The following is a 16,419-nucleotide window of genomic DNA, read 5'->3' as shown; positions in this document are numbered from 1 at the left end:
AAGCAGGTATAAATTCTTTTCCTTTAGCCATTCCTATTTGCGTGTGTACCCGTACATAAGAGTTTCCGACAATATACTAGAGGGAACAATTGTTGAGCCACCATGGGAATGATGCGAAGTACAGGGATTTGTCTGATCTTCGTGCTTGTGGATTCAGATGTTCTTGTGACCTTATTACGCTTTATATGCCTTCATTGTCGTAAATTTCAGGGAATTATATACTTTTCTAAGCGCAGAAGATGCTGCCAACACGCACAACCGCTACTGATTGTAACGGCTCAGCTGCTCGAGGTGGCCAAATCGAAACGCGCCAAGCGTCTCTAAGCACTGACTTGCTCGCGATAAATTCATAAAGGCGTTATATTTCGCTTGGCGATGCATGCGCCCATGGCGTAATGGTTTTACTATCGGGAGTCTGTGCTAGAAGTTCTGTGTTCGAATCCTACCGTCAGACATATACCTACCGCCGGTTAATAATGTTTATTTAATAATTTATTACGCAGTACATTGCTAAAAATGACGAGTTTACAAAGTCACGAAGCCGTTTGAAGCCAAAAGGATGAAGTTTAGGCGAATCCATGTACTTCCCATAACTTCCATGCTGTCCCGACCACTTCCATTGCAGCTCCAGTAGGAACTAGCGCCAGAGTTTCTTCTAGTCATTAATGTATGAAACTTTATGTACCGGTACGCTACAGGTATACCGTAAGGGCAATCATTTTTCGGGAGCGCGGAGACACGTTGGCGCAGCATGCTTCGCTGCGATAATAGTCAACAGCGTGAAAATGGCCTTGCTGTGTTGGTTCGTCGACGCATTCCGTAACGCCAATGACAACTACGGCCGTAGTCGTCATTATAAACTTGTCAGCGCTATCTCAACACCAGTCGCGCTCTCCCCTGGCCATAAAGTGCGAAGAAATCTTTGCCCTTCACAGCATCGCTCACGCTGCTGATCTAATCGAAGGCTCGGAAAACAGGCTCACATGCATCGAGGAAGGAAAGACTGGGATGGGAGCACCGCGAAGCATGAGCGAAGCCAAATCAGTTGGCCCAGCAAGTGATCGTTGCGTCAGCTGGAGCATGCTATAGGCAGATTTTTTTTAGAGCTGCCGCCTTGCAGGCAGAGCCACGGCAGCGCCTCTATAGGCACTATAGCTCAGTAATGTGGAACGTTGGGCTAGTTGGTGGTTAATCATCATACCTTGCTGATGAAGCAGCGCATTGACAAGTACACGGCGAAGGCACACAAGAATACACGACACTCGCTGCGGGTGTTCTGTATTCCTCTGTGTCTTCGCCGTGTTCGTGTCAGTGCACTGCTTCATCAGCAAGGTATGAAGGCACTATAGCGCAGCCCAACAAATTGCGCGTCCATTATAAATATCAGGAACAAAACATTCTAGGAAAATACGCGAAGTCCTATAGAGCTCTATAGGACTTCGCGTTGGCCCAACGCGTGACCTAGGTCACGCGTTGGGCCAACTTTTCGAGAAAGACAGCGAAGGCAATGGCCTCACGGAGAGTTGGCCATTGCCAAGTCTGGCTGCGTTGCGCAATGCTTGCTCATTATTAATTTCCTTACTCCATGTTTATATACTGCACGGCATTTCGAGACACGAGTGACAGCTAGTGATCTCATGTTTGTTCTGCGTAATCAGATAATTAATCTCATCTAAACGTCTGTACGTCCAAGGGCGATCATTTTTAGGCTTTAAAGAATTTTGAGAGATCGCCTGTGGCTAACAGCTTAATTCTAGCCCTTGAGCTGCAGTATTCAGAGGCGGACATTGCGCACACAAGAAACAAACCCACAATTAACTAGTTAACAAACATTCACTGATTAACTTACTTATTACGTTGCCGTACATATTGCACTTGTAACCGGTCAGTTTGCAAGGCGAATCCACTTTGAATGATTTTTCAGGATGACATCAGTTTTGAGATCATCATCATCATCACCATATATTGATGTCCCTTGGACGACGAAATCCTCTGCCTGCTATCTACAATTATCCCTGTCCTGCGCCAACTGATTACAACTTGCGCCTGAAAATTTCCTAATTTCAGCACCTCGCCTAGTTTTCGGCCGTCCTCGACTGCGCTTCCCTTGTCTTCGCACTCATTCTAGTTTTGAGAGATTCATTGCTAAAGTGTGAGGCGAAATCCATGCGTTCCATTTACTTTCGTGGTTCAATGCGTAAAACAGCGTTTTGGTAAAATAAGTAAGTGGAACAACAGTAAACGTTTATGCAAGTTTCATGGTGCATATCTCGCAGCCCTCGTCATCCTGAAAATTTATTTCAAGGACGTGAACACAGAAAGGCTCACACGGCACTGTCTACGCAGCAGCGCTTTCCTTCACTCTCTCATTTTCTCTAGCACGCACTAACTACGATAATGCAGGTGTGACACCTGTGAAGCAGAGCAGTTCCCTGAGTGGCATCTAGATTTCTGAACGTCGTATACAAAGCACGGTGAAGAAGGCAAGAGAAGCCTTTCCCCGAGCCAACTAACTTTGCCCATGGCATGGACAGCCACATTAACTATTGTCTGTGTCTTCACCTGTACCCCATATTCCTCGAGCACACCTTTAATTCCTAGTATAGGCTTTTCAGTTGAACTGCGTCACATTAAGTTTCTTCTCGTACTTCACGCGCTAAATCCACAGACTCTCGTCACGGGGGAAATAAGCTTTCGCAAACGTAGAGTCTTCTCGAACCACGTTTCCTGCCATGCTCCTTCCTTTCATATACAATTCTTGGTGTTCTTCTCGATGGCTATGCACTGTTATCTCGATTACATTTTCGCTGATTCTCTGTCACGCCCGCGGCTTCACTTCGTTGGTCTGCAAAACACTACACGGGATCATGTAAAATCTTCAATGGTTCCTTCTACACATTCTGCACGTGAAGTCATCCGTTGAAAAATGCAAATTAAAAAAATGAGTCTTCACTCACCTGGACCATTTTTTCGTCGAGAAAACTGCGTATCCTGTCCTTGTACTCGTGCACGTACTTGTCCAACTCCTTCATTCCGCTGTCTAAGCTGTAGTCGCAGGTGAGGGCGAAACCGGCCACGAAGCTGCGACAAATATAGGGAGAGATTATTCGCTAGAAACTCCAGTATAATCTACTAATAATATGTCGCTAGTTTTGAGGGGGTTGGGGGTCCATAATAGAGAAAAAGTACTGGGTCGAATGTCAGGGGTGACCTACGTGATACGTTCATAATATGGGCGCATACTAGGGACAGACTATTCGGTCACGACACATTTGCTCGGCTTAGCCATTACTCTAATGTTGCCTAAAACGTTTTGATCTACTGCAACACCTTTCGTTCACGCGAATATGTTTCATCATTTCTCTGTGGGCATCCTGCGGCTGAGCACATCATGACATACCACCCCGGCCGGAGTGACTGTGCACCAATGCAAGCAGAATGCAAAAACGCTTCTGTATTTATGTATGTATATGTGCCCACTAGCAATGGAATAGCAGGCGGTATAATCTCAGTAGCACCGCTCCAACACAACGTATAATTAAATGGCCACAATATTGTTCAAAACATTTGGCGTCACTCTTTAGTTCCATATATCTTCAGCGATGATCAAATTTCGCTTTATATATTTTTCCGTTACTGATTGACATGTCTATCGACAGGTAATGCCATCGCACTTTCTGCAAATAACACATACGATGTTCCACTACGCCTCAGCCCATTGAATTGCGTATTGACAATTGCTACGAGCATATCAATACCTCACTGTTGTTCAAATGTTTTTAGTTTGTAACCGAGTGTGCGTGATCGTACTGGAATAGCACCTCAACCAAGCAAGCATCCCTGTAATAACGCTGATGCAGGAAAACATGGACTGTCACTTTCGCTCACAGCTCTGGATGCATTGGAGCGCAAGCTGGCTGACCGTTGGCATATTTGCGTCTTTCTGGAGCATACGATGTAACGTATAGAGCAGTTAATTGTAGTGCATCAGTTCCGCTTTTGTTGCAGCGGCGCAAAACTGGATATTTTAAGTAGAAGTCGTGTCGCCTACTAGTGCTTACACGACGCTACCGCACACAATCCAGGACGAGGCCGTGTAGGCGTGGAAAAGAAGACGGTAGTTGATGGTGACGTCTTGACATCTGGAGGCACCGCACGTACCCATACAGCGAAGCACGATGATGGACGTGCCACAGACGAGGCCTATGTTCGCAAACACCACTATTACCTGGAACAACTGGTAGATGTAGGGCTGGTGGATGCGCACCTGCAGAACAAGGTAATCACTGCTGTGCATGACACTATACACAGATGCATACATAACATTCTTCCCGAAAGAAGCAAAGGTGGTGATTTCGGCAAAGGCTGCCTTGAGATCTCAGTGCGTCTGCCGTCAAGAACCAAATTTTAGCTGCTCGTTTTGAATGAAGCGGATACCACGGTACATGTTGAAGAACACGACGAAGTGATAGCTACAGCATTATGCATAGGCCAGATTACAGAGGGCAAATAACGCTTTAAATTTTGATCTTACACGTGCCAGTTATATGACTGCTTTTCGCTCCCAGAGAAGAACAGTCTACGGTTTCGTGGCATTTTTAGCACATAATTTCGGGCAAGCCTTCCGGCACCAAATCTATAGAGAACATGCTGTCTGTATCTGCGACAACGTAAGAGGCGGTGCGTATCGCAACTTCGCTTTCAGGGCACATACAACTTGCAAAGTAACTCCAGCGGATTGCATCCGCTTCTGTCGCAGTTTCCAAAGCAGTGTATTGTGTATGTGTTGAAAATGCATCTCGATGCTGCATTGGGGTACGATGGCTGTGAAAAGGGTGTTTACATGATTTTTGTAATTGACATGCGGAAAAAATGTTACTTGCTTGGTCGAGCAGGTTGCCGAAGGTAGCAACTTTCCGCTGCTGCAGAAAATCTGAAAAGAACTCTGAAAGCAAGATATGGCGCAAAAATATTTCATTTACTCGGTTTAGTTTCTGTGAAAAGGAAGAACAAATTGACCTTTGTGCCCTCAACACATTTCAAGCGCATATGTAGGCGTGGGCTCTAAATTTCCGGCTTGTGCATTCTAAAGTGGAGCAGCGTTCCTAATCTCTTGCTCTTTTCCTCTCCTTTTTCTAAAGCGGAGGAAATGTTCAGTTATAACGCGGCGGGCAAATCTTCGACAGGTTCAGAAATAAACATGCGCGTGCGTATTGCTGCCCCTCTTGCCTAGGCCCATTCAAGTCTTCGGGGAGCAGCGTGAAAACACGTGTGATATTCTGTCTGAGGATTTCTTCGAAGTGATGATGATTACAATTGAGCTGAGCGCATATTCTGTGCTTGCAAAATGTCCGCTGAAGAGAACTGCGAAGTAATTAGTGGAACTAAATTACAGGAAGTAAGGACAGGGATAGCGCTTAGCTGTAATCATTTACAAAGATTAAAAAAGTACACAAATTCAACGAGAATTTTAGAACCTATGTGAAGCCATTCCTATCCTACGCGTTTGGTAGCGTAGTGATTACATGCCTGCCCGCCAAATCAGAAAGACCTGGAAACTTCACCGCATGTCCCACGTCTTCAACGCGACCACAGATTTCATTGCCTCGGGAACTAGCGCAGCTTACTATTGCACTATGTCCAGGACCGGCGCGCCCTACTATGCAAGGAGCTGAGCTAGCAGATGCGCCAAATGCCAGGAAAGAACGCACAGAACGCATCACTTTCATGGTGGAATTATGCGGTTAGAGGCGTATATTTCTTGCCCAGAGGATGTTTAGATGCTGATTTCTCACGGGGCAATTCCGCAGTGAACAGAGTCGCCAACCGGCACATCTGCGAGGGTAGCACAGATGGGGCTACGTATAAGTCGATTCACGAGAGCTGTCCCGTGCATGCGGCAAGACATCAGCAGTGGTGGTAGTCAGCTACCTGCGGGGATGTCTTGCCTGGAAAGCTTCGCTTTAAAAACGAGAAAAGTCCGTGACGTGTACATAGCTCTGGCCACTTCTCCGCTGCCGTCATCGTCTGACCGACGTCTCCACTCTGTGTACTGTTACGTAACACTACCTCCGCGAGGTAGTGTCGCGTAACACCTCCGGAGCTTGCGAGGACATAACAAAGAAGGCTGTGACACAGAGCTAGTCACATAACGTGTACATAGCATACGGCGGCCGCGTCGATCTCGTTGGATCGGCGACTGGTTCAATTTTGTAGGCAAAGATGACTTTGTAATACAATAAATACTGAATATGTGAAGTAATTTCTCTTGCGAAGATGTCCACTGAAACAAGTAATACACCTTGGAGAGGCGAATTGTGTCGTATTCCAATAGTGACAAAATCAGAAAATGTTTGGGTTTAGGGAAGAAATAAATGTTGGTATATGCTTACCTGCCCTGACGGGATCCTTTGCGAGAACGTGAACTAAATACCGTGACACCACCGTCCATGAACCAATAAGTTCTCGCGTGTTGTTCAGCCGCAGTAGATTGGCGCCTCCGAGTACGTTAGGAAAGCTGACCTTGCCGCCCGGAAGGAAGTAGTCCTGCAGCGGGTCAGAATCGTAGAAAGGGGGCCTCCGCTCCCGCGGAAATGGCGCCAAACACCATGGAACCAGCGACAGCAGCACGGCCGCTTGCAAAACGTCCCGCATCCTTGAAGACTCAGTCTGCGGTGAAGACATCATGTGTACGATTTGTACTCACGCGTGCCCTTCGTAGAGCGATCGGGAAAAATAAGTGACATGCTGCACCTCTCTCGCAAGAGGGGTGCAGCATCTGATGGTGCAACATCTGATGACTGATTCGCCAGTAGAGAAGAAAAGCCGGAAGTTAAAAAACAATTGTTCACGAGAAAAAATTAGTTTAACAAGGAAATTAGCGCCTTTGTCTCCTTTTGTTAGTATACACAGAAATTCCCCATTTTATTCGCAACTTTCACCTTTTAAATATGCCTTAATCTAGAAACTGCTTAGATAAAACTTATGTAGCTCGAGTTTAAAAAAAACCCCAGGACATCGGGCACTTCTTATGAGCTGTGAATGCGAAAAGATTAATGTCCAATTGGACGCCGCTGAGCGATCCTTCGAGTTATAAACTCCTCGCGCGCAAGCGAGCGCGTTGAGGCGCGAAGCGTTGGCTTGGCACTGGCTTGGCGCGTTTTGATTTGGCCTTAGTGATGCGCTGTTAGAACGCAGGCGAGAGCATGCGCGGACGAGGAACACGTGGATAACGTAGACTTCCAAAAGCAAGGGTGACGTGGCGTCGCGGCGACGCCCTCTTCCTTCACGCAACAGCTGGCACGCTATCGCGGCAACAGATCTCCCCTTTCGCCCGCTCTGCTCCGTCGAGGCGCGCTCGCAACGTGGCGTCGCAGCCAACAGGAATTTAGGTGCTGCTTTTCGCGTGTCCAGACGACAGACGGTAGCTTTTTCGCAAAATGGGCCATTTGATGCTTCCGCATAAAAAAAAAATGGTTTGCTGGCACAAGGCGTTTATTGTGATAAATCCGTGGCGTCAGCGGCGTTCGAGGCTTTCAATTTCGTCCTAGTTGGTCAATAAATAAAGTTCAGCTGCTGCAGATTGTATACAATACAACAGATGACACCTCATGTCTTGTAATTCAGCTTGAGTTGTAATTCAGCTTGAGAGTGTTCAGCATCTCTGTCTCCCAGACGACATCATTTACGTTCTACCGGAAATAATAAGTATGGGCTGTAACTTCCTAAGGCCGAATAAAAATGAGAAACCCATCCCTATCACTCGAACTTGTACGGTCATTTGCCACTGCGGACAAAAGTTTGGAGGCGACTGTAACAGCGGGAAACGTAAGTTTATCTGCAGGCGTGGCTGCGTAACCTGTAATTGCTTTGGCCGAACACACAAAGATGTACAATGCCGATTTGTGCCAGCCTGCACGTCTGGGTTGCAAGATAAGGAAACTTTCACGCTGCATTCATGGCACCCAAGCTTTTGCCTGTGATCATACGTTACCCGTACTTATTTGTTGGGCTGCAATAGCATGAGGCCGTGGAATCGAATCCTGGCACGGCGGAAGCATCTCGACGAGGGCGAAATGCGAAAACAGCCGTGTACTTAGATTTAGGTGCACGTTAATGAACCCCAGGTGGTACAAATTTCTGGACCCCTACTAAGGCGTGTTTCATAATCAGATGTTGGTTTTTGCACGTAAAACCACATAAAAATTATCCACTGTTGATTAATTAAAAAAGATTACAAGGAGAAGTGTTCTTCCTGCAGTTATATATTTGTCAAGCATCAAAATTGAGTGAGCCTTATCGCACATTTGGCACGTAGTCATTATTGCAAGGTTAGTGGTTTAGACACTGCTAATAGCGGATTTGATTGGTGCGTGTTCCGAATGACTTCGTATAATACAGGAACCTCATATGAATAGGTGTCTCCCACAGCACGATAACAATAACTCGTAAAGAACTTGGAATGTCTGAAAACACCCAAAGTAGAGAAGTGCACCTCGTGGTTGAGAACTCGAGACTCAATTTATTGCGCGCATTTTTCGTGTCGATGCACAACCATCCGTGCCGCTCTCTCTCTCTTGTCAAAAATGTTAACGCGAAGTTTCGGATGAACATTGTTTCAAAAGCCATGCTATTTCTACGCCTGCAGCGATCATTTCAGTATAGAATATGTGGTTCAAGGACGAGTCCGCGTTGCGAAAATAAGCCCCCTGTTTAGAGCTTCCAGGCAGGTTCCAGTTTTTTAAAAATGAACAGCCAATGCACTATAGTGCTTAAAGGAACTTTCGGCACCTGGGCCTTACCTCTCTGGGGCGATGAACAAGGCACAACTTCTTACGCAGCAGAGTTTCTGGAAGCGGTGAAGAGATGGGCTACAAAGCGACATTCACCACACCCTTTTGCTTCTTCTGAACACGGCGCGCGCGTAGGCTTGGCACACGCAGCTGACTCACGTGCAAAAAGAAAATGAAAAGAAAGAAAACGAAAAACAGGTCAAACGAACATATTGCAGAAAAAAAATGAAGGGCGTCAAATGGAGATAATTGCAATGTATTATCTTCGGCAATTTCCGGAGCGAAATCAGCTCCCGTTAATTTAAAATTTTTCGATTAACACGATAGCAAAAAAGGACAGTGGATATTGTAGGTCCTTACAAGACGGGCCAGTCGTCAGGTGAATGTTCTGAGCATTGGCTGCAATCACCAATCACAGGAAAATGATTGTCTCAACAAATTCGTTTCGTAATACAAATATCAACTAGATCGCTGCCTTAGTGAAGTGTCTTACTAGTTCGGCACTTGTGCCTCATGTTTACGTTGTAACTCTACGCAAAAAAAAGAGCTTTATGAATGTTGTAGTGGCATTAGTGATTTGGAGGCCAAATAAAGTAATAAAGACCTATCATCATTATTGGAAATCACTACGAATTCCCGCAGCCATTTATAGTTGGGCGTGTCCGAACCGCGTCTTGCGTAATGTCGGGCGTCGTGAGAAGTCAGAAGCGATAGTGGGCGTGCGAGGCCTTCTGTGTGCCGAGTCGGGTAGCGCTTCCTGCGCTTTGGGTGGCGGTGCTTAGTATAAGTTCTGTAAACATCCCATTACAAGGACTGTGTGCCATGCTTCGTCGTAACGATGATAGATGCCAATACAGCTGAGTTCCTGCAAATTCTGCGCTTCCTGCGTGGCGTCATTGCCGATGGCGCCTCCGTAATTGTTCAGGCTGATACAGGGAAGTAATGCAGCAGAACTGAGGTTGAACTGCGCGAATAGAACAAGGACACGAGGAAAGAAATACCACAGTCATCGTGTCCTTGTTTCTATTCTTGCTGTGCAATCTCAGTTCTAAATATGAACCAAGTAGCCCTCATCAAGATTTTATTAATGCAGCAGAACGTAGTAGTAAACTGCCTACATTGCCAAATGCCACCTCTGCGTGATATTTGAGCACGAACAAGCCAGTGGCCTAGACATAACTGTTATGCAACTGGCCGTCCCTATTTTTGCAACATTCAGTATGTTGCGAGCTCGTTTTAGCGGAGGCAAATAATACACGTGTTTACAGGTTGAGAACGTAGGCTAGCTTTATTCCACAATAAAACACGTTCGCCGACAGGCAGTGGTGGCACCTCTGTGTCGGGCAGCCACATCACATCCCACGAAAGAGCAGGGGGCAGTGACCCCCGCGTGGAGGCCAGGAAAGGTAACTGAATTTCACAGAAGCGGGGAACAAATAACAGTAAAAGACGGTCGCTACAAGAGCTGCCCCCCCCCCCCTGGAATGCCGGAGGCTTAGGTGTGAATGGAGGCAGGTATGAAGCTTTAAGTTCAAGGTAGGCGACTTTCACGTGGTCAAGGCAGTGTCTCTTCGTTGCCGCGAACGTCAATCTTCAAGGTTTTCTCTAAACGCGAAACTACACGAAAGGGGCCTCCATATAGGAAGGAGACAACGGTGGTCTGATAGAGTCGCGCCGTAGAAAAACGTGCGTGGTTGTGTCCATTGTCGGGAAACTAAACACAGGCTGCCCGTGGGTGATAGGTGGGGGTGTAGGGTGAAGCTGGTCGTGCCAGGAATGTAGCCTTAAGTGCTGCGCCGCCGCTGGCGGAGGGCCTTGCTGGGTGCCGAACAACTGACTGGGAATGTGGATTGCTGATCCGTAGAGCATCTCGAAAGCGCTGACTCCGAGGACACTCTTGATTGTTGTTCGCCGCCCCAGTAATTAGGGGTAGCCTTTCCACCAAGTGCTGTCTGTCGAACGTGGCGGTCAATGACGCCTTCATTTCTCGATGGAGACGCTCAGCCATGCCGTTCTTCTTTGGGTGGTAAACCTTGGGTATTATGCAGGCGCGTGCCAAGCAGTCTCGCAAGAGAAGAAAGAAAGCGAGCTTTGGAATTGTCGGCCTCAGTCAGTAGTTATTCGCATAGGGCGACCGTACCATGATACCCACGTAGGAAAAAATGCTTCTGCCATTATTTCAGCCGTGATGTCTTGTAGAGGTGCGACCTCAGGCCACCTTGAGTAGCGGTTGACACACGTGAGAAAGCACCTGAAACCTTTGCAGAGCGGAAGGGCCCCATCAAGTCTAAATGCACGTGATTGAAACGGCTCATTCGTGGTGAAAACAGCTGCACCGCTGAACGCGTGTGCTGGGCCACTTTCACGGCTTGACAGGCTTGCAAGCTTCTTGCCCAGCTTCGAAGCTCTTTGTTGATCCCTGCCCAGACGAAACGGTCTGTCATAAGCATGTGTGTCGCTCTGATGCCGGGATGGCTTAGCCCATGCAGTGAATCGAATATTGGCCACCGAAATTGATGGTGCACGAACAGGCGAGGAGCTGCCTGCGATCTGTCGCACGTGCCCAATGTTGTTGTGTAGGGAAACGGCAACCCCCGCAAGCTAGAGTGACGATCCTTTTTCCCTCAATTGGCGCAGCTCGGTTCGTTTCCTGGGCGGAGGCGAGAGCTTGGAAATCCAAAAAACCAGCAGGCACAGCCGCGATCCGCGACAGTGCGTCAGCTGCCTGATTTTTGGTCCCAGAGACATAGCGGATGTCCGTAAAAATTCGGACATAAAGGAAAGTTGCCGAAGCTCACGTTATGAGTACGAGGAACTGTTGTTCTTGAAAACTAAGGTTAACGGTTTATGGTGAATCAGAATGTAAAAGCTATAGCTTTCAAGAAAAAACGGGAATGTTTGACAGCTCAATAGATGGCCAACTTCTCCCTCCCGAAGATGCTGCAGCAAGCTTCTGCGGGTTTGAAACGCTTCGAGAAGAAACACAGCGGCCTCCAGTCTGTGCCATTGTGCTGGTGTACTAACGCACTCACTGCCGTGATCGACGCGTCTACCATAAGGCAAGGTGGGGCGTCGTGCAACGGATGAATCAGCAACACTGCAGTAGCCAACCGCGTTTCGGCTTCCTGGAAGGAGTGTTCGTGCTGCGAGGACCAGAGGATGTAGACGTTTTTTCTTTTATTTTTTTAATCACGACGCAGCAGGTTGGTAAGCAAGCGGCTGAAGAACTTGCGCACAGTATGGCATGAGCGCCTGTGAAAATTTATGAGTCCCAGAAGCTCGCGCAACTTTCGGAAGGAGATTGGAGAGGGGAAGTCCTCGATCGCTCGCATCCGCGATTCCAGTGGCTTGATGCCTTGGGGTGAAATGCGATGGCAGAGAAAATCCAGGGCTTCAACTCCGAAAATGCATTTATGGGGCTTTAGGAGTAGGCCGTCTTCATCCAGTCGCTCAAATAGAAGGCGAAGGTGCTTTTGTGCTCTTCGTCTGTACGACTTGCAACGAGAATGTCGTCAACGTAGACGAAAATGAACGGGAGTCCACGCGTAACCTCGTCCACGCACATTTGAAAAGTTTGCGCCGCATTCTTCAAACCGCAAGGCATACGGCAAAACTACATCAGGCCAAATGGGGAAGTGACTGCTGTCTTCAAAATGACACTCGGTTAGACAGGAACTTGGCATACGCTCATCAAATCGATATTGCTGTATATTTTGGTTCCTGCGAAATGAGCGCCGAAGTCATGTATGGGGGAAGGGGATATTGATCTGGAGTAGTGACAGCATTCAAAGCTCGGTAATCACCACAAGGTGGCCAGTCGCCACTGTCCTGCATCGGAACCAGATGGAGAGAAGACCAATTGCTGGATGAAGGACGAATAACGCCGAGCTGAAACATGTGTTCGAACTCACGGCGAGCGACTTCCAACCTACATCCAGCGAGCTTCCCTCGCCGCGTGGCGACAGATGGGCCGATGGTGGTGATACGATGCGTCACCTTGTGTTTCACGGGCGGCGCATCAGTTCGGGGCTCAGCAAGTATCTTGTCGTGCGTTGAGACCGGCCGAGGCGTGCGGATGCCAGATGAGGTGAGTTTGGACTGCAGGCCAAGTACAGCGAGGGATGTGATACTATCTCTTAGGCGCCGATCGCGAACACTCACATCTAGGTTGAAATGGCTGAGGAAGTCCGCTCGCAGTGTGGCAAAACTGGCTTCGGCGATCACAAACACCCATCTGTGCAAGCGCCGGAGTCCGATGGCTATCGTTATTGACCGGAGCCAATACGACGCGATTGCAGTCTTGTTCACCGCGGGGAGCGTAGATATGTGTGTAGGTGTGCGTTGGCAATCTGCGGCAGTGGCGGGAACGGCAGACAGCTCAGCTCCGGTGTCGACGAGGAGACAGGTGCCGGTGATGCGGTCGACCACGATCAATAAGCAGCTTGCGCGAGGACCGATGTCGCATGCCGCCATTAGCGACTGGCCCGTGCGCTTCCCGTCCACGAACAGGGCTGGGTGCTGCGACATGCTTGTTCGCGAAAGCGACGGTGGTACTAGCAGAACTGACGCGGCGAGTCCCTAGGTGAGCTGCGAGACTGTGAAGGCGAATGGTTGCGCCTTCGCCTGGAGCTGAATGGTCGCCAGTGTTGCCACCCGTCGTCAGCTTCCGCAGTGCACTGGTAACGCGGTCGACTGTTTCCTCCAGGTGAGAGAGTCGGTCTCCTGCCTTTGAGCCTCTTGCAGTGCCAACAGGTAGCTGTGCCGCAGACGAGCAGTCGCATATGCGGTCAGCGAGTGCAGCTAGCCGATCGAGACTCGTCTCATTGCGACCCGCCTTCACCATGCGTGCTGACTGTCGGAGGCGCCGCAAGAACAGCTCGCGCAAAATTGGAATCTGGCCCTCGTTTGCGAAGTGGCCACCCAGCAACTGGCGCAACCAGTGCAGGAGTTGTGATGGTCATTGGGCTCCGAGTTCCTCGGACAGGAGCTGTTGAAGCCTTCTCTGTTGCGACGGCTCGGAGGCGCGGCGGGACCGTGCGTTTCAGGTCGTCGTATGCTGCAGCCGAAGGCGTACCCGCTAGCAAGTCGTCTATGGCACCGACGATGTTGAAGGGTATATAGCGCAATGCCAGCGTGCAGGTCCTTGCTGTCTGTGAGATGATCCGCCGGCTTTGAAAATGGGCCTCTACTCGTATAAACCAAACTCGAGGATTCTTGTGCAAAAAGCTGGGAAGCTGTAGGTCTGCGGCGATGATAGGAGACGTAATCGTGGCACTTTTTCTGTCAGGAGGAGTTGGAGAAGTGTCGTTCATAGCAGTGTTCGAAAAAAAAATTAATGTCCTGGGTCGCCACTTGTTGGGAGCTCGGTTTAGCGGAGGCAAATAATACACGTTTTGATAGGTTGAGAACTAAGAAGCAGACTGGCTTTATTCCACAGTAAAACAGGTTTGGCGAACAGCAGTGGCGGCGCCCCTGTTGGGCGTCCACTTCACATCTTAAGAATAAGCAGGGGGCATTGACCCCCCCGTGGAGGCCAGGAGAGGTAACGGAATTTCACACAAGCTTGGGACATATCAAATTGACAGATGGTCACTTAAGTATATGATTGTTTCCCGTTCTTTGTTTGAATATTCCGGCACATTTTTCTCTTTTCCGCACATATGCGAAAGGGTGACATTGTTGCTTTAGCTGCAGGCTCCATTTCAGTTAATACCGCGACAGGCGGACGCTAAAATACGACAGCAAAAGCACATCTTTTCCACACCGCGCCCATCCATGTTCCAGCGCTTTCTACAGTCCTTCAGAGGCTGAAAGTAGTGTGGCGTGTGTTTTGCGCTTCTTGTACTATCAGAAGCAGAGTACGCGTACGCAACGTGAGTAAGTATAACTTATTTAGGGGATAGGAAAATAAGCTTCACGACGTCTAATGGAATGGACAGGAACGGAAGAGCTTTATTGTAGAATTTGATGGGCACATTGGTGAATTTTAAGGGAGATGAAGAAGAAGGAAAAAAATTAAACATATCTCGTCACAAGGGTGCCTGCTGTGCGAGCCAAATCCGACAGTGACTACTGGAGCTGAGTAGTGTTACCTCGCGGCTGGCGTAAATCTAACGTTCGTGTTACGGCACAGTAGCGCGGTGCCCGAGATGCCTCCAGACCACGATACTAACGAAATAAGTTTCGTGACGAGCACTTGTATTGCAGGCCCCGGATGTTTCCACGATGCTATCTGTGATGATTTGTAAAATAATGCTCATCTCCATCTCCTGCTGCTGTATTTTACTGTGGTGACGTGGATGCGTTTTCCATTTCGCCAGGGTTTCTGTGAACACCGCACCAGCTCTCGTCTTCCAAAGTTACTTGCGCTCTACACGTCAGTCGCTTGTGGTGTGGATGGAGGTTATGAGGAAGCTTTAGCTCGGGGTCAATTACGATTGCTCTATTCAAACACTTGCAAAATGGCGAAATGATTTGATGAGATAACCGCTGGAGGAATTTCAATGAAATTTGTTGCATTTGAAAGAAACAGTTGCATTCTAGGGACTCCAGACAGCAGAACTTTGATTTAGAACCTCAGGTTCATTACGAGAATTTAAAAATAAATCGAAGAACGACGTTTGCAGATTTGTAACTCTGCGCGAGAAAGATATATCTTAGTTCTAGATTAACTGAATTTGTGAAAGCATGTCAATCGGATAAATCCGATCTATAAGTTTACAGCTTACGCGAAATTGTTGCAATGTTTACGAGGTTGTTGGAAAAGTCCTACTATGAAATTTGTGGTATACTTTGGAGTGGTTGATAATACATCAAATGTGTCCGTTTCAGATTTATTAGGTGCATTTGGCAGAGTCATGATATGGGTTGTCATTGTTAACCTACAGAGCTGTAAGCTTGATAGTTGAGCTATTGAAGTTCTGAAGTTTTTACTTATCTTTAACAACATTGACAGCGTAAATAAAAGAACCTGCCTGAGCCGTCTCTAGCTTTTCACGTTCTTATATAAGTTCAACGCACCTCATCAAAATTCGTACAGTAGTTGCCGAGAAAAACGATGTGTCAGATTCCATGAATTGAGATTGGAGCCCCTGAGCTAAAGCTCCCACTTAAGTAAATGCAAAGATAGCTCTCTCTTTTTTTAATCTCTTCTGGCTTGCTTTTTGAGAAATTGGGCGATCTAAGTGAATTGAACAAGCGTACGGCGCGCGTGCCTCTAATTACCTTTTTCTTTTTTGAACTTACAGGCCGTTTTTTACGGATTGGCTAGGCGACACTTGCAGTCTAGTGGGGCCGGAAGAAGACAGAGGAGAAAGACAAATCAAACGCTTAGAAAAAGGGTGCGCGTGTGATTAACGGCGCTGCGAAGGACTGAAAGGTCTCAGGTTGAACAGCGCCAATAAGACACTAGCAAAATGGTGAAATAATGACTTGGTGAGACAACGGCTGGACGAATTTGAAAGAAATTTGTTACATTTGAAAGGAACTGTTGCATTCTAGTGACTCCAGACAGCATAATTTTAATTTAGAACCTCAAATTCATTACAAAAATTTAAAAAGAAATGGAAGAACGACGTTTACAAATTTGTAACTACCAATACCACAGACAAGCACTGGCAGCGCTTGT

The 16,419-nt window shown here is 47.7% G+C and overlaps 1 protein-coding gene and 1 long non-coding RNA gene across 3 annotated transcripts in view; one reads left to right on the top strand and one right to left on the bottom strand.

The window, feature by feature from the left end:
- The window catches only part of LOC135902307 (uncharacterized), a 57,296-nt gene extending 48,367 nt beyond the window's left edge, over window positions 1-8,929 (bottom strand). For both annotated transcript variants that reach the window (XM_065432277.1, XM_065432278.1), the window contains exons 1-5: window positions 8,802-8,929; window positions 6,393-6,669; window positions 4,884-4,945; window positions 4,062-4,267; window positions 2,958-3,081 (exon numbers count right to left, since the gene is read on the bottom strand). In XM_065432277.1, coding sequence (XP_065288349.1) covers window positions 2,958-3,081; window positions 4,062-4,267; window positions 4,884-4,945; window positions 6,393-6,654 — 654 coding nt within the window. In that variant the 5' untranslated portion in view covers window positions 6,655-6,669; window positions 8,802-8,929. The remainder of the gene's footprint in view (window positions 1-2,957; window positions 3,082-4,061; window positions 4,268-4,883; window positions 4,946-6,392; window positions 6,670-8,801) is intronic.
- LOC135902309 (uncharacterized) overlaps window positions 1-16,419 on the top strand; it is a 68,912-nt gene that overhangs the window by 35,543 nt on the left and 16,950 nt on the right. The gene's annotated exons all lie outside the window — the stretch shown is intronic.

This window comes from Dermacentor albipictus, chromosome 5 (genome assembly GCF_038994185.2).
Source record: "Dermacentor albipictus isolate Rhodes 1998 colony chromosome 5, USDA_Dalb.pri_finalv2, whole genome shotgun sequence".
In the NCBI taxonomy this organism is placed as follows: Eukaryota; Metazoa; Arthropoda; class Arachnida; order Ixodida; family Ixodidae; genus Dermacentor; species Dermacentor albipictus.
This window is presented reverse-complemented; position numbering and strand designations above follow the sequence as displayed.